The sequence below is a fragment of the Caloenas nicobarica genome, chromosome 4, assembly GCF_036013445.1.
Source record: "Caloenas nicobarica isolate bCalNic1 chromosome 4, bCalNic1.hap1, whole genome shotgun sequence".
In the NCBI taxonomy this organism is placed as follows: Eukaryota; Metazoa; Chordata; class Aves; order Columbiformes; family Columbidae; genus Caloenas; species Caloenas nicobarica.
In genome coordinates this window covers 45500870-45518991 of record NC_088248.1, presented here as the reverse complement: position 1 = coordinate 45518991, position 18122 = coordinate 45500870, and the positions used below count along the sequence as shown (strand labels likewise).

General features: G+C 40.4%; 2 protein-coding genes across 3 annotated transcripts; one reads left to right on the top strand and one right to left on the bottom strand.

The window, feature by feature from the left end:
• Positions 1 to 150: 150 nt before the first annotated feature.
• UFSP2 (UFM1 specific peptidase 2) lies at positions 151 to 14405 on the top strand. Of its 2 annotated transcripts, none has more exons than XM_065634617.1 (12): positions 151 to 210; positions 1880 to 1958; positions 3833 to 4013; positions 4091 to 4157; positions 4486 to 4640; positions 5429 to 5621; positions 7100 to 7246; positions 7695 to 7859; positions 9195 to 9319; positions 11427 to 11503; positions 12067 to 12191; positions 13655 to 14405. In XM_065634617.1, exons 1-12 carry the CDS (start codon positions 169 to 171, stop codon positions 13739 to 13741), a joined length of 1443 nt encoding a protein of 480 aa, XP_065490689.1. In that variant the 5' UTR covers positions 151 to 168; the 3' UTR covers positions 13742 to 14405. The 2 variants fall into 2 exon arrangements, with proteins under 2 accessions (XP_065490689.1, XP_065490688.1); XM_065634616.1 differs by having other exon boundaries at positions 4483 to 4640.
• Positions 14000 to 17065, bottom strand: ANKRD37 (ankyrin repeat domain 37). The gene is made up of 5 exons (XM_065634618.1): positions 16914 to 17065; positions 16438 to 16590; positions 15631 to 15722; positions 14891 to 15111; positions 14000 to 14522 (listed from the first exon to the last, which is right to left on the bottom strand). Exons 1-5 carry the CDS (start codon positions 16938 to 16940, stop codon positions 14509 to 14511), a joined length of 507 nt encoding a protein of 168 aa, XP_065490690.1. The 5' UTR covers positions 16941 to 17065; the 3' UTR covers positions 14000 to 14508.
• Between the last annotated feature and the right edge of the window lie 1057 nt (positions 17066 to 18122).

Genomic DNA, 18122 nt, shown 5'->3' with positions numbered 1-18122 from the left:
ATCTCTCCTATTGTTCCGCGCCCCTCCCCGCCCCCGGCTCCCTGCGTTGGTACAGGCCAAGGCCATGGCGACTGTATGGGGGGGCGGGGAGGGAGTAGCGATTCCAGCTGTCACGTGATTCCCGCGGCCGCCTCTGCGGGGAGGGGGGAGCGCGCATGCGCGGGGAGGATGCGGGCGGGCCCGGCCCCCGCGGCGGCGCTGACGGACGTGGTGAGTCCGCCCCTCCCGGGGCTGCGGGCCGCGCTCGGGCTGGAGGCCTAGAGGCTTCCCCGGCCGTTCCTCCCAACACCCGAAGCGGCCGCTGCTGTGGCGTTCGGGCTCCCAGCCCCCAGGGGCACCCGCGGGGAGGTGTCGGGGCCCCTCGGGGTGCGAGGCCCGGGGCGTGTCGGGCGGGGCTGTGACACCTGCGGTGCTGCCCGGGCCAGCCCCCCCGCTCCTGTCGACCGTGGGGGTCTCGGCCAGGGCTGCGTGGCTTTTGTCGGGGGTTTGTGAGGTGGCCTCATCGCCCATGCTGAGCCGCTACCAAAAGGCCAAATCCTGGCCTACTCCTTTTGCAGAGCTCTGATTTTCATTCGTTAACCTTATGTTGTAATCATTCAAATGAAAAGCATTTGCATCAGCCCAGGTTAACTGTTTTTTCACATGATGGCACTTGTGCATCCCGCACTCCAAGACCTTTCTAGTGTAGATAACTCCGTCACCTAAAATAGTATCCAAAATGTTATGGACACTGCAGTCTTGCCTTTTTTTGTTTCTTGGAGTAAACTTTGGCTCTCCAGAATCAGGGAAACCTGAAAATCTTTTCAGCCAAGGTTAGAAGTGTACATGCCTACATATTCATCAGGCATGCATATCTCTCTATATATTATCTTAGAATACTTTTAATGGAAAGAAAATGAGTACTACATTTTGATTCTTTTATTTCATTAATGATAGCATTGCATCTGGAAGTTTCCCATACTTTGTAAACAAACAGTTATGTGACAAGCCTTTCCAAAAGAGCTCAGTGTGATTATTCTTACAGGCATTTGGTGGGGTTTTTTGGAACATTTAAGTCTGTGAATGATTTCTTTTGTGGACTAGTAGATTAAGCAATACCCACCTTCTGGGCTGACACTTCTTGTTCCTCCCTGTATTGGCTAAGCTGTTTTTGGAGTGGTATGTGTAACTTGACTGAGAATTCATCTGGCTGAAAAAGTCTTCTCTCAGTAAAAGGTTGGTTTTCCGTCTGCACGAGTTCTCTGAGGAAGTTCACATTAAAATGTCTGAAATGAGCAGCGGTGGGGACACAAGGCGGGGACTTCAGAAGGTGAAAGAAACAGCTGGGTGGTCTCTGTGCTGCCAGAAGCAGCTCTTCTGTCAAATGTGAAACTCAGGCTGTATTCTAGAGGTTGTCCCTTCCTCACCCCACCACCCCCCCCGCCCTTTTTTTTCCTTCCCCTGAAGCTGTGATTTCCTAGTCAAGCTGAATGCACACTTACGGATGTGCTTAATTAGCTTTCTGCTTTAATGCTCAGAGCAGTCCTTGGTTTACCTGAACAAGAAGATGACTCATAAGATGGAAAACGTATGATGTTTGGATAGAAACAATGGTGTTTTAACCAAAATATTTCTAAATGGCGAAAGTATAGAATTAAGACTGCCTTGTTTAGGCAGGAAGTGTGTTTTAAGGACCATTTGAAGCAACACTTGTGTAATTGAGGTACAGGCTCTGCAACTATGTGCTGCTGCACCGCTTGGTTCCCTATTTATTCACCCTGGGCAGCTGCAGTAATTACTGGTGTGCTCCCACACTGTGGCATAATAACAGCCAATTGTAACTTGGGAGAAAACATGTTGAAATAACTGTTCATTTTCATGGCTTCTTTTTTCTCCTTAGGTAATTCTAGAAGCTATGGACATACTCTTTAGAATAAGAGGAGGCTTGGATCTTGCGTTTCAGCTAGCAACTACTGATGGTGTGTCTGTAAGACTATAATAGATTTCTTAATAAAAGGTTACTCATTTAAATCTTAATTAACTAACTGTGATGTTTATTTTCGTGGCGTTTGACCAGATGTTAAGTGCTTCTTCCCAAACTCCTAAGGATTATGTACAAAAGATGTTATTCTTTATCTCCATTAACTTTCTGAGAGTCTTTTTTCACTGTATGTTTTTTATTTTAATCTGAAGTTTTAGTTGCCATTTTTAAGACATTTTATTTACGTATTTTTCCTGCTTATGGGTATGGTATTGAGATCACTTTTCAGTTTGATCGCGAAGTTGTCACTGAGATTGTAAGCAAACAGGGAATAGCTTAACAACAATGAGTTTAGTTATAACAGGATTATATTAATGATACGGTTCTGTGATTGTGGTCTAGTCTTTCTAGAGTAATAGAGAAGAAGAACAAGCTAACTAGTTACTTTACTGAATTTAGGTAGGATTGGCTACTTCATTTCCACATAATAACAAGGGACTAGACCATATGGTGTTAAGAGGCTCCTCTAGTCTCGTGTTCTTACAGTAACATGAAATTCACTTCCAAAAGTGTGCTCAAGGTTGTCAGGGTCCATTGAGCTATCGCAGGGCAGAGTGTGGAAGGAGGGTGTCTTTAGCTCAACCGTAGCTCATTCTGCATTTTAGAAGGACACATCTGTACTAGAAACTCAGAATTCAGTGCTAGTGAACCTCAAAAAGGAACTTTGGCTCCTTTCAGTTCATAATGTGGAACAGAAGTATTTAATAGGTTGGCCTAATGGATAGCAACTTTTTGTGAATTTCATCTTTACAGAAAGGCTATTTATTTGACTTCGTTTACAGTATAGTGAATTTTAACCACAGTCAAGCACAGTGATACTGAGACTGTCCAAGTGCAGCATAACATTCTACAGAGAAATAGTGTGTGAATATGGCAGACCACTTCTTTGAAGGCAGTGAGGTTTTTCTTTTGGAGATTTAGCTAAATATGTTGGACTTGGTTTGATTTTCCTAATGCTGTAGCTTTTATAGACTTCTGGTGCAACAGTGAACTAATAGTGGCCAACTCTAAATTAACGTGTTAAAGAAATACATTCAGCATAGTCTTTGATAGCTTGTTAGGGTTTGTGTAGCTTGTTGCATCCTAAGTAATGGTTGTTAATCTCCTCAGTGAGTAAAACAACACTGGTAATGTGCAAAGGTTGCTCTGTCATATCCAGTATTGGCTCAGGTTGCAAGGAGTGGGTGAAACTTAAAAAGTCAAGTCAAGCTCTGCAAGACTAACATCTGTACCTGTAATAAGGATTCAGGCTGATCAGGGTGTGGCTTACAGTTCTAGGTGTACATCAGCCAAAATTTGGTCTGCAGCTGGATTGTAGGCCCTGCTTTTCCAAAAATTTAGTATGGTTTTGATTTGTATTTCTGTATAAGGCTATGAAGTCAGAAGCATGTGACTCAGATTGAATTTTTCCAGTATTTACACAAAAGACTGAATATAACCATATGTAGAAGTTTGTTTGTACATAGAAGTTTGTTTGCATCTGTCGGCTTGGTTAAGAGTTATTGGTGTGAGAACTGACTATGGTATAGGTTATTCTTCTGTAATCCGTTCAGCTCTTTGTATTTGACAACATCTGAGAGAAACAGTATGCTTTTGTTCAGTCAGGTATGAATGCGAATGTTTGAGACAAACCTACTAAGTGAAATCTTATCTCAGTTTTTGTTTACATAGCCATTTTTATGATCATAACAGCACTTATGTTTTTCTTGCAAGTGAAAATATATCTTTTTTTAAAAAAAAAAAAGTATGCCCAGCAGCTATAACAAAAGTGAGGGAATTTTCTATGCTAATTGTATCCTTATTGTATTTCAGAGGCATCAACAAAAAAGGCATTAGGATATGTTTTCAGTGATCTTGCAAACAAACTGTCCTCTGATGTTCTTGTATTAAGAATTTGCCACAGTTCAGTCTATGTGTGGCCTAACAATGGTATGAGCACTGTTCCAGAGCTGACCGATGATTCTGCTTGTAAGGAGATAAGACGATTTATACAGTGAGTATATTTAAAACATTTTTTTTAAATAGATCAATTGCATATTATATAAACTTCTCTTTCTGTCGGTACTTCAGATTTGATCAAGATGATGAGACCAAACGAAAACTTGGCAAAAAAAAGGATAAAAAGTTACAAGATACGGTATGTGTCTCACCACACTAATAAATTATATCAGACAACCTATCATTTAAACATTTTTAGATCTTGCCTGTCTAGGCTTTTCTGTACACAAGTGGACATTGACATGACTTAGAATAATCCTTTTAAAGTCGTTGAGACTCAGCGTGAATGCAAAGATCCATTTACAGTAGATCAGCACATAGAAGTTTGTCTTCAACATTACGAGGTGGTTTTTTTTTTTAACCCAAATATTTCATTACTGGGTTTGATACCAAATATCGACAATCTTGCCCTCTTGGTGGATGTGTTGTTGGAGGTGTACTATTGATGTCTTCATTCTCTGCAGCAGCAGATAGTCAATATAGACCTCATGTTGGAAATGACATCTTCCTTAGCTGCTTTGGCTCCAGTCATTGAAAGGGAAAATAAGGAACACCACTACATTAATATGACGTTACCAGTTGATGTTGTTCTATCTGTTTCTCCGGAAGAAACATGGGGAAGGTAAGCGTTATCCTGAACTTGTAATTTTTCAACTTTATTTCTGCTTTTTTTTGAAATAATGAAGTAAAGCTATATCATTAATCAGTGTAATAAAGTGGCATATAGTATTTTTGTAATGGAATTTAACTGCATAAATAATAAAAGCTCCTGTAGATAGCTGTTAGCTTTGATAATCTTGAGACACAATCTTTTTGCTGTCTACAAAAAATTCTGTTTATCTATGGCTGATAGATTTGATAACGTATAACCATTGCTTAGGAAGGAATTGAGAAAGTTTTGTTCTAAAAATTCTTTTAAGTACATGAGTATGTGTAAAAGTGAGAGTTGGAGGGTATTTGCTGAGCCTTTGTAATCTCAGTACTACATTAGGGGCTGAAGCTGGGTAGGTGAAGGTGGAAAACATTTATCCTCCTCTGCATTTTTTCCATAGGGTTTGACTCTGAAGGATGCTTAACAGGGTGAATGAAATGCAACAAACCCCCATATAGTCATATATGTAACTTTTATTCCAACGAACTCTCATAATGGTTGTGTTTCTGATACATGACCAGGGTACCTGCGCTTTGGAGGGTTGAATCACTAGGGAGTAGTTTCTGTGTATGGACATGGTTTGAGTAAGGCACAGTGAGGTTCTTCTGTCTTTCTCTGTGAGAGTGGAAGCGCGGAAATAATTTCATCATACCAGGTGCGAATATGCATATAAGTATTGTATAACTATCGGAGCTATGAGAGAAAATGATCCACCATCACTGTTCTGCTCTTTAAATATTCTCCCTTGTATACTGCAGGGTACAAAATCTCCTGGTGAAAGCAATTCACGGGCAATTAATTGACATGGAAACATGTATCATGAAATACATGAAGGGAACATCAATTGTCGTGCCAGAACAATTTCATTTCATATTACCAGGAAAAAATCACCTTGTAACAATCTCGTATCCTATGGGTATTTCAGATGATCAACTGGAAAGTTACAGAAAGGTAAAGCCGACAAATACTAACAGAACCTGATGGGTTTTTTTTAAATAATTATCAATATTGTAACTGAAGCTGTAGTAAAGCTTTTCACTTAGCCAACATAGAATAAATACTAAGATACTACTATTTTTAAAATTTATCTTTATTAAAACTGATGCAGTACACTGAATGTGGAAGCTTGATTTATTAGAAGTTATTTTATAAAATGTGCCAGATCTAAATTTTGTAAGGGAACAATAGAAGCTTTAAAACTACGTAGGATTTGTTTTAGATAGGTTTTATCTAAATTATACTTCTGGCGCTGGATTCTTTAATTTCTCCACTTCCATGGTAGAATATCAGATTACTTGTGGCGTGTTAGTACTTTCAAACTTTAATATGTGTCCTGAAAGGATTAGGCTTGGGTTTGGTTTTTTTGTTTGTTTGTTTTGGTTTCTTCCCTGGGGTTGTGTGTTGCTGAGGTTTTGTGTTTGTTTTCTGAGGGCTGCTTTTGTGGCTTACAGCTGACCAGCCTGAGCTAGCTTTTGTTAGGTTGTTTTTTGCCCTCTGGGCTGGCACAGCTAGAGAAAGGAATATGGATGAGGTGGATAAGTGTTCAGATGTGGCAGTCCTTTCAGATGGAGACGTGTACCTGACAGATGGCACCTGAGGTCACACAGTTACACATGCTGAGTGTGAGGAGTGCATCCTCTGGTGCCTTAGAGGTGTACAAGCCACATGGATTTTTCATCTTCTGTTTAAAGCATTACTGGGTATATAAAGCCTAATCTATTCCTCGCACTTGCAGAAGCCTCAGGCGGTGGCACATTAAGTCTTTCCTGCTCTCTCTCTTCGGTTCACTCCTCTCCACTGGTTGCTCAGTGTTACTGTAGGTTCAGTGTTGCATCATCTGCGTAAAATACATTACCCGTGCTACACACATCATCCTAGATGATCTCATCATTCCTTTCACTCTTAAGCTCTATGAATTAAGACAATAGGTCTCTTTAAATGTGGCTGCTGTGTTGTAAACAGTGCTTCAGAGATTTAAAAATACACAATCTGCTTACACCATAAGTTTAGTGTCTTTGTCTCAGTATGTGGTATTGTATGTCTCCAATAGCATTTAAGATTATAATTCAGAGTGTGTCTGTCTATACTACTGCATAGATAAAACAGTAATCCTTTTCTATTATGGTGTATTTTATCATACTTCCATAAGACACTTGTCGCTCGTGATCTCTTCACTGGGGCTCCAGTGGCAGGCATTATTTAACAGAACTGCATAAAATAGTGGGCCCTTTAGCTGGGAGCTAACCCTACACAAGGGGGGAGATGCCGTAGTAAATGTACGTGCTGAATGTTTAATTAAGCAGATTTTAATATATTAATTTGTTAAACTAAGCTCTTAAAATTGTTTGTCTTTTTTACTTAAAATGTGATGTTTCTTTTAATCCAAAATATGAATTGTGCTCTTTATTTTTATTCTAACTTACATGCAGGAGTTGCATGGGTTATTCAATCTGCCTTGTGACAGGCCATATTTCAAGAGAGCAAATGCTTATCATTTTCCAGATGAACCATATAAAGACGGATATCTTAGAAGTCCACATTTACATCTTAATTCGCCTGGTATGGAGTCTGGTATGGTACGTGTAAATTGAAACATTTGTGAGGAAGTACTTTTATTTTACTTGGGATTTATTAAAAGAAGTGATTTAGAGAGTATTGTAAAGATGAGAAAGTGAAGTAACTGACTTGGCCTTTTGAGCAAAAGGGCTTCTTTGCCCAAAACAGCACTGCTTTAGCTATATTTGTCCCAAATAAATTGCATTTTCCTGGAAAACAATGAATACATTTTTAGCATGTATTTTAAAAGTTTCTCAGGACCAAGAAAGAAATGAAAACTATGAACCAAGACATTTAGGAGACAAAAACAGGAGGAGTAATCACGTGTGAATAACAACCCTTCATTTCTTCCAGAGATTTGCAGTTCCCACGTAAAAGCGCTTACAGTGCCAGTGATAAGTTATATGACTTCTCTGAAAATTGATGCGAGTGTGATCAGGTGCATTTGTATTATGTCTTTATGTGCAGGTTTATTTAGTGCATGGTGTATATAGTTATCACCACTATATGCAGGATCGGATTGATGACAGTGGTTGGGGCTGTGCCTATCGGTCTTTGCAGACAATCTGTTCTTGGTTCAAGCACCAAGGTTACATTGATGCCCCTATACCAACGCACAAGGAAATCCAACAGGTACAGATCATTTAAGCAGATTAATAATGTTATGCATATTTGTCCAGAAAAGTTTGTATAGATTGCTTTTAAAATACCAAATTCATAGTCGTTGGATTTGTGTGTTATTTTTAATTTATATCTTAAGTTGAACTACAGTAGCTCTGAATTATTATTTTTAACAAGTTTTATTATAGGAGGTCTGTCTCCAAATGTTTATTAGTTTTGGGTAACATTATCTGTACAAATAAGACTCATTAAAATAGCCTTCTAAATATTTCCCTTGATTAATGTTCTATTAGAAGCTCAGATTATGATATTTTTACTGGTTTTTTTACCAAATGACAGAAAACAAACAACCCAATGTGTCATATTAAAATCAGTTTTAATACTGACTTTTGTATTCAGTGACAGCTGGATAGGTCCCCAGATGATATGCATTGATTTACTGCTTGCTTTTGCAACGTTGCCTTTGAGAGTAGTGGGCTCTTCTCTTTTTTTTTTTTTTTTTTTTTAATTCTTCTTCACTACTTCTATTGTGAATTCAAATGCATACCTGAATATGTTCATTTCTGTTAATAGCACTGTAGAAAAACTGTAGGCTTGGGCAGCTAATTTTGTACACCTAGCAAGAAATACTGCAATTAATCTTCAGTCTTCTAAAAATAGTTCTTTGCATTGTGTTTATTCAATGAACCTTTTAAGCACAGTTTGATTTAGTCCATGAAACAACTTGATCATACCTAACAGGGATGTGAGCACTAAAGTTGAAACTGCAATTCCTGAACATTTCTGAGTCACACACTTAAAAGCAATTGAAGTCCAGAGGCTCCCATAGTATTTTTAGACATCTAGAAGAGAGTGGTGGCCTTCAGGAGACTATGTGGGCTTTGTATCCTGAGTGGAAAAGGCCCCTCTCAAGTGCTGCATATAACATACAAGCCTCAGAATGGAGAAGAGTTTAAAATAAACCACAACCTCAGTGTATTTCAGTGGCCTCTTCCTCAGCGCAGTATTTTATGGATCCTCTTCAGAGATGCATTGAGTGGGGCTCCAGGTACCTCAGTCTGTGGAGTGGCCCCTGCAGCACAGGCGATGCAGCCCGGCCTGAGCTCTGCCCGTGGAGCTGGGGTTAACACTCTGTGCTTCCAGGCACTGTTCTGTGGTAGTGTTCAAGTGACGTTTCTGAAGTGGAACTGCAATGAATAAATTCAACATCCATTTGCCTGCTTTTGACTGGCTAGCTTCAAGACATGTTCCCATGTATATAAACCAACTTCGTTCACGAAAAGTGGTAGAATTGCCAACTATATGTTGTTGATGTTTGTTTTTCTTCTTCATCATGATGTTGCGAAGGCGCTGGTTGATGCTGGAGACAAACCTGCAGCGTTTGTTGGGTCACGGCAATGGATTGGTTCAATTGAGGTACAGCTTGTTTTAAATCAGCTTTTTGGAATAACATCAAAAATACTATTTGTCAGGTAAGAATCGGTATCTGTTTAATAGCTCAGTAATTATTAAAAAGACTGACTGCCTTAAAATGCAAATAGCCATTATAATATGTGGAATAAATAGGATAATAAAAGAGAGAATAAATCTTTTAAGGATTCTTTGTTCATAAACCCTTTGTTCCTGCCTTTGGTTGTGCTAAGTGCTTACAAATTAAGATGTTGCTAAGTTTCTTGGGGGCTTGGGGTTCCAGTTTGCAGTTGCTATAAATTGCTTAACGATATGCAAACTGATGTGGAATTCAGCCTGTTCCTTTGCACCACAAACATAATTTTTGAAGCAGACACACAGCCTGGCAGTCATAATGAACAGAATGCACACTGGCAGTAGATTATTACTTCATCTGCAGAGGTAACCCGTCAGCTCAGGATTGAAGAAAATTGCTGAGCAGCCTGTAAATATTGTTCTCTTTTGTGGATTTGTACAACAGATAAAACAAGGGATGTATTTCAGTTCTGACAATGTGACGGTATCATACACAATAAAGAACCCGACAAATGTATTTGGAAGAAAAATAATATAGTTCAGCATCTATCAGAAGTAAAATTACTGGACTTTTAACATTTTGGGCAACACTAAGCAGGCTAACAAATCCCTGAACATTTTGTGATAAATACAATAATGAAATAAAAAATATACGCTAATGTAGCACATATGAAAATTCTGGTCAAACAAAATACTACTTAGGAGTTGTATTTATTTAGAATAAATTCTACTGTGGATATTCTAAAAGAGCATGTGACCATGGTGATGGTGGTTCTAAATGGTAGGAAAACAGTTCAATTCTTCAATATTTTGTCAAGCTTTATATAGCAAATTTAAATATTTTTTCTGTTCCAGAGCTTATTTGCAGATGATCCACCTATTATTTACAGCAGCTGTGACAGGCCCTGCAAGTATGAAGGTTTTTGTTCCTGCACATAAGACTATAGAGTAGATTCCTTTTTGGACTGAGTAAAGTTGCTCATAGTGCTGCTACAAGGAAGCACCAATATTTTTCAGGGTTCTGAGAAGCCAGCATCACTGACAGGCTCAGAAGAAGTGTCACACATCTTTTTCAGCTGGTCCCTGGCAGTGGACAGCATTTTTGTCCTGGGCTTGTTTCCAGCTAGCACCTCTAACTCTGCATGGAAATAAGACTTCACAGCTGCACCAGCTACACAAGTACTGAATCCATTATTGTAAATGCACCAGTTCTCAGAGTTGCAGTTTTGTGTTCTGTCTGCATTTAATCCATCTCTCCAGGAACTTGAGAAGCAGGCATACAGGCTTTCTTTGAGTTTTCAAGAGAAATACAAAGACAAGATATTAAAGATATTTGTATTAATTTTCTGCCTAGTTTCTGTCACCACTTTGGGGAGTACTGTCGGTCTTCTAAGGGGCATATGAGTCTCCATCACACATATTGTCTTCAGCTTTGAATCCTGGAGTGCGTGCATGTGTTGTGTGTGTGCCTTTCTCTTCCTTGTAGACTTTTGTCTGTGGCTGATTCCCATAGTTGAAAACGAAAGCAGGGAGATGATAGCAAAGCTCAGTTTGGTGTTGCTTTGAACAGGTTACTACTGTTATTTGAGACTGGATTTTTAAAGCCAGTTTGGGATTGAGTACTGCAATTGCTTGTGCAATTACAGTGGAAACCTATCTTAAGAGATGTCATTATAAACACCTTTATTGATACCTTATTTTTGTTACGTTTCTGAGAAAGTTCTGTCACTTCAGGCTCCCCCTTGCTGACAGATGTAGCCCGTCTGTTTTTCAGCTGCTTGGAGGGAGCCACTGGGGTTACCAGCTGTCCCTGCTGTGGGAGACAAGCAGCAGACACATACAGAAGCTGGTGACTCCAGGTGCTCCAGTGGCAACTAGGCTTACAGCAGACTTGTTGGTCTGACCAGAATCTGTAAGTTGCGTAAAAAAACTTTTTTAAAAAAACATTTCTTTTCAGATTTTCCCAGGATGTTTACACAGGAAAACTCTGAGCAACTTTCTAATCAGTTACCTACGCACTTAATGAGTATAATGGATAATTAGAGAATTATGCTTAGCGAGGATGACCAACCTATTATTGTTTTTCTTACCTAGCCAGGGTTCTGAACTAGCATTGCAGGGAAGAGAGCTTGCTAATCATTTCAAGACTGAAGGAACTCCAATTATGATTGGTAAGTGCTCGAGTGTCAAAGAACACCAAGGAAAGTGTGTGGCCTCTCTGTGCTGAACTTAATTTCAATTAGAACTCATTCAATTTACTGTACAAGAGTTAATCAAAACTCTAGATTAATTAAAAATTATGCTTTTCCCAAGGGAGCCAGGAAAATGAAACAATTTAGTCTGGCTGGTATCTTTTCACTCAGTATTAAAGCAGCTAAAAAAAAAGTCAATCTCAATGGTGTTCTTAAAAGCTGCTGTGAGCAAACCAGCTGTTTGAAATATTCTTGACTTCATCTAGTGGAAGTGCTGAGGATTTAACCCTTCTTGCTGGCATGGAAGAAATTTGGAAAGTAAATTCTTCAGTTGTAGTAATTAAAATAAGTAATCTTCTCTAGTTGTAGTAAAGAGATGTTGTTTAATGATGTGAAGTATCTTACATAGGACGGCTTCAGAATCATTTTGATAACCAAGCTAATCTGATAATAGAAAGTGTTGATGTACTTTTATTTTAGGCTTGCATATTTAGTCAATCTCTGTCAAAATTTTTTAGCAATTTGTGTTCCTCCTATTTTAGGTGGAGGTGTTTTGGCTCACACGATACTAGGAGTGGCTTGGAATGAGATGACAGGGCACATAAAATATTTGATTCTAGACCCACATTACACCGGAGGAGAAGACCTGCATGTTATTTTGGAAAAGGTGAGGCTTGATGCACATAGATAGACACACACACACATATGCATGTATACACATATATTTTGGCATTAAATAAAACACAGGCAAGTATGAATTGGTCATTCTATGGCTCTTCAGTTCCTTATAGAGGAAGTACTGATCCCAGTTAACCTGCATATATGCTTCCTATTGTTAGTTACTTAAACTTGGTGTATTTGGAGAAGATACACTAGGTCGGCAACTACGTAAAGTTATAGTACAAAGAAACATTCTTTACTTCCTCTGAATTAAACCATCTCCCCTTTTACCCAGTAATATATGCAATAAATGTGTTTAGTATTTTGGATGGAACAGAAAAATCCGTTCAGCCTGTAAACTGCTGTTAACTGAAGCAGGGAAGATAACTATTTATTTTCAAGTTCAAAACATAGACATTCTCACATCAGGCATTAAACTAAGTTTAAAGGGCAGGTATTGGGTACTGAGCTATTTGGAAAATCTGGGAAAACTCTGAAGAACTAAAGGATATGTAATGTTATTTCCCTATTTAAAGCTACTGAAAGGGATGACAGCACATGAGAAAACAGTAAACGTAGTGTCAGAAACTTAAACTCTGAAGGTGGCTAAATCATCCTATAGGTGTTAAGCCATCCATTTCTTCTCTGTTCTTCATATTAAGTTGCAAATACCAACTTTTATTTTGTATCGTGGATGCCCTTGGGTTGGGCCCAACTGGAAAAGCTGTTGAGGAAACATTTTGCTAGTTCCAGTAGGATCAAGGCTTGAAATAAATACAGGAAGAAACGATTTACAGTGGACATGTAGAACCAAAAGCTTTTACGGCTACAGGTTGTTCAGGAGTGGTCCAGGAGGATAAAATAGAGGCACAACTCCCTTTCCTCATCAGAAGTGGGAGGTGAGGGGAGGAACTGAGGTGGACTGTAAGTTTGTAGCTTTTCTTCTTCGAAAACACCTGATACATTATGTGGCATTATGCAAACCAGAGCTTTGGTAGACTGTTTTTCTGCTAAATCATGATCAACGACCCACCTTCTGATACTAAGAGCTCTGTTTGGCTCTGAAATATCAACAGTTACCAAAGCCTGCAAGGATTCTTCAAAGACAAGAGAAATGGAAACAGAGAATGGTAGATTCAGAATATTAATTTCTCTGTAGCAGCAGAAGGTAGTAGGAAATGGGGAAAAAAAGAGGAAGGAAAAAAAAAGGAGAGAGATGCTACTTTTTAGGAACTGGGGTGGGGAGGGAGGAAGGTGGAGGGAGAGGGACTTTGTGAAGTGTTTCCCATTAACGTGTTTCCAGGCATGTAGAGAAGTTTCTGAAAACTGTCCCGCTGCATTCTATACACATTTTAAAAGAATTCATACAGCTTAGATTAAAATCAGTAAAATAAATATTTCCAATAGTAGTAGATAGGAAAATTGGAATTTGTAGTAGATTTAAATGCTCTCTTGCTTTTTCTTGGACAGGGCTGGTGTGGATGGAAGGGCCCAGAGTTTTGGAACAAGGATGCCTATTATAATCTCTGCCTACCTCAGCGACCAAAAACTATTTAAATTCCACTCATGCTGGAACATGCTAAGCCAGAATACTAGCTGATCTAGATATAACTGTCTTGTTATTTATCAAAATAATGCTTTAAGTCAATCAAAACCCAGTTGAAATATAAATGTTGCTTGAGTAATTTGTTTTGTTGTTTGGGTTTTTGTTGTTGCTGTTGTTTGTTTGGTTTTAAATGAAAACTCTAAAAATAAGAGTTATCTGATGTGAATTATATTTCTTGCAAATACATTTATTAGGTAACTAATGCTCTCTCCTTTTGGCTAGGACAACTTTATAGAGCAATTTTTGTTATGCTAAAATCTTTATAGATTAAATGTCCAATCCTTTTATTTTATAGAATTCTTTCTTGCCAAAAAGATAACTCTCCTCTGCCTTTCAGGTTCCATATAGCCAGCTGTCTTGTGCGCTATGAATCTGTTGCTGCAGGTGCTGTTGATAACAGCATTTTAGAAAAGGCATCTGAGAAAAGTGGCTTGATGTACTAAATTTTATGAACTTTGTTCTTATGTTTACACAGAAAAAAATGTGAGAGAATTGTTACATGCTTATTTATTTATAGCTGTATGAATACAACTATGCTAGGAAAAAACCCACAACAGTCTTCTGTAAGAAGTAAAAATAAACAAGCTTTCCTCCTTCTCAGAAGGAGACAATGTACCAGCATCCACCTGTCTTCTCAGTGCACAGTCCAGTCATATTTCTTCAGACTTCAGATTCCCATTGATTTCATTTTGGAATTACAAGCTGTTTCTTTTGTCAGCTAGGAGACAAGATCTGTCACATGAAAAAAACAAGAATAAGTCTGTATCTATGCCATCAAAACATCAGGATAAACCTGTGGTGTTGGTAAAGATGCTGTCTTTGTGAACTACACCATTAGTACATCAGGAAAAGTACCTATGATGCGTTGGGTTTTTTGTTTCTAGCCCCCTCACCCCCCACTTTAAAGTCGCCTTTTCAGTGGCCCTCCCCATGTACAATCCTTTTTTGACAAGACCATAACCTTAAATACCGATGCAAGTTGATCTTTACTGGGAGGCTTCTAAATCCAACTGCTATCTAACACCAAATTTACTTAAATGCCAAAAGCATTAAAATATATATATATTCTGAATTGCAGTAAGCAAGTGGTAATTACACACCATCTGATCTTCTCCTCTTCCTGCTTATGCATCTGCCACTTTGTTCCTGTGCAGCTGACTCCTCTCTCAGCAAGCCACGTTTGTCACTTAGTGAGTAGCCAGACTGTCCTCTCAGTTTCATTGTCTGAGTGTGTTCAGTTGTTGTGAGGAACTTGGCACATTCCAGAAAACCATAAGCCAGTGCAAGGTCTGCTGCTGTTTGCCCACTGTTGTTGCACAAGCTGAAAGACAGAATTAACAATAACCATTCAATTAAAGTGGAATATATATGATGAGCAAGCATTAATCAAGATTAATTAAGTGGTAACTTTAGATTGAAGTATAAAAATCAGTCCGGACATTCAATACCAAGGCGGCTTGTCAAGGATAGCATGGGGCTTTACTCATATAGAGGGCTGGTATTAAATGTAGGAAGGAATAATTATTTCAAAATAAATTTGTCACTGGACTATGACTGGCTTAGCGTATCAGACAAGCAAGAGGAAGGTGAGCACAGCATTAGTCAGAATGGAAAACTAGCAAGGAGAAGTTATGCTCAGGAATATTCTCTTAGCAGTTACTATGAAGGTCTTCAACATGGAACTAAACAACAGTGTATCATCTGTGCTACCTGGGTCTTTATGGCAGTTTTTAATACTGCTGGTATTACTATAGACATGGTATACTTACAGTCTTAGAACTTCTTCAGAGTGTGCATGCTTGACACTGTTACTGAAGTGACTAAATGTAGTTTGACTTACTCAATTTTGGCATCACCAGCTACAAGGAGAGCGAGACATTCCAAACTCCCAACTTTTGCTGCTTTATGAATCGGGGCTTCTCCAAGGCAATCCTAAAAACGCAATTTATACATAGCAGTCATTTGGAAGAAGGGGAGTAGGATGAAGCTATCTTGTTCTCCACCATGACTGTTTACAGGGTGTTACTCTGTATACTAGTTTGTTGTGAGTTGGAGAGGGAAATTAAAGGAATATAGCTAGTAAAGTGTACTCAGTAACTGCCATTGAATGTTTAGCATATTCATCACAGCAAAGAAGGCATACTGTCCCATGCACTACACACTGTTTAACCTTTACTTTCTAAAAGACTATGTACACAGAATACGCTCTGTACACTGATTAACAGCATCTTTCAGCACCATTCAGCAAATACTGTGACTAACAGCTTGCTGCCACTAGCTCAGAGGTATAAGCAAATTAAACTTTGCAGCTAGAGGAAAAATCCTTACATTTACTGGAAGTAGGGGCAAAATTTCAGACGAAAAAGGAATACTCATTGGTGTAAAAGAATTAAGTTCTTTTGACATCTGCATGCAGCACTGTGTGGAAATTGTATTATATGTATCAAATGAAATCGCTATCACAATATAGATAGGATTTCTGGTTCGCGCTGTAATAAAGTTACTCTAAAATAAGCAACCCCAGATACCTTATGCAATACAACTGTGTGTCTAAAGCTTCTCTTAGATAAATTATGTATATAATATAAATTGGATTTACGGACGTGCCAGATTAGAAGTGGGAGAAACAAAACTTCTGTATTTTTACCTGTTGGTTCAAATTCGCCCCTGTCTGCAGTTGCCAAAGTAGGAAAAAAGCTTCACCACCACAAGCAGCCAAGTGAGCTGGAGACTGACCAGAGGCATCTGCAGGTGCGTTCACACCGGTTCCTGCCTCGAACAGATGGCTGACGCTGCCAGACTAGAATGAACAAGATATTAAAAAAAAAAAAAAAAGGCGTTATGTTATCGCCAGTCTAAGCCAGGGCTAGTTAAAGGACACTGCACCATAGCAGAAAACATCCCCCTTGGAAATCATTGGAACTTTATGTTCCTTGAGACTGCCCTTCTGAAAAAAAATAAAATGAAAAAAAAAATTATAAAAAAAGCAATCCAAGCAAGACTTTTCATCTCCTAACCAGAAACACTGATGACCCCGGGCGGTGCCCCATCATATCTCGCAGCAACTCCAGGCAAGCTGCAGGTCATGGAGCCCCGCAGCCCGACCCTGCAGAGCTCACTCACCTCAGCGCCGCAACCCAGCGCCAGCATCGCCGCCCTGTTGCTGCGCGCTCCTCTCACGGCTGCGGGGCGGCCGCTTCGGGGCGGCCGCTGCGGGGCCCGGCGAGCACCTGCCACACCGCGGCAGCCCCCGCCCGCTGCCGGCAGCGGCACGTACACAAACAGCAGCACATGGGCGGAAAGCCGCCCGGCCGGCCCTGACTGGCCTCCCCGGGGTCGCGGCGAGGCCGCCGGCCCGCCCAGCCCCGCCTGTGCCCGGCGGCGCGGTGCCGGGAAGCGGAGCGGGGCTGGCGGCGGGCGCGGCGGCCATGGCGCGCGGGGGGCCCGGCACGTCCCTCACAGGCGGGCAGGGGAGGGCGGGAACGGCGGCTGAGCGGAGCGAACCCCGCATGCCGTCGTCATCGAGCGACACACGGTGTCGGTGGAAACACAAGCCCTGAGCCATATGTTCATCATTTTGTTTGCTCGTTTGAGGGAGCTGGGTCTCTTTAGCTTGGGGAAGAGGAGACTGAGGGGTGACCTCATTAACGTATAGAAATATGTAAAGGGTGGGTGTCACGAGGATGGAGCCAGGCTCTTCGCGGTGACAACCAATGATAGTACAGTGGGTTCCACTTCAATATGAGAAGAAACTTCTTCTCAGTGAGGGTGACAGAGCCTGGAACAGGCTGCCCAGGGAGGTTGTGGAGTCTCCTTCTCTGGAGACATTCAAAACCCACCTGGACGCCTTCCTGTGTAACCTCATCTGGGTGTTCCTGCTCCGGCAGGCGGATTGGACTAGATGATCTTTTGAGGTCCCTTCCAATCCCTAACATTCTGTGAAGGGCAACTTCCACAATCTACGTTACCACTGGTTTGGAAAGAACACCTCAAGGCAGACTTGAGTCTGGGAAAGCAAAATTTAGAGTATTAACTTCGAAATTTTCCCCAGAAAAGCTGAAGTCAGCATGAAGAAATCCCTGCTATCTTCCTGCCCGAGCACGGCCAGGAGGTGAAGGAGATGGAGCAGGCGAGACAAGCACAGCCGCCCGAGACCCACGGGGCTCCCGTTGGGTGCAGGTTACAGCAAGTTCCTCACCCGTCTGAGGGGGCTGGTGGTCGCAAAGGTCAAGAGAGCCGCCTATTACACCTCTGTTCAAAGCAGTTTTGCAAAAATCGAATTTTCATTTTCAGTTCCTTGAGCACTGAATATCAACGATACAGTCAGACATA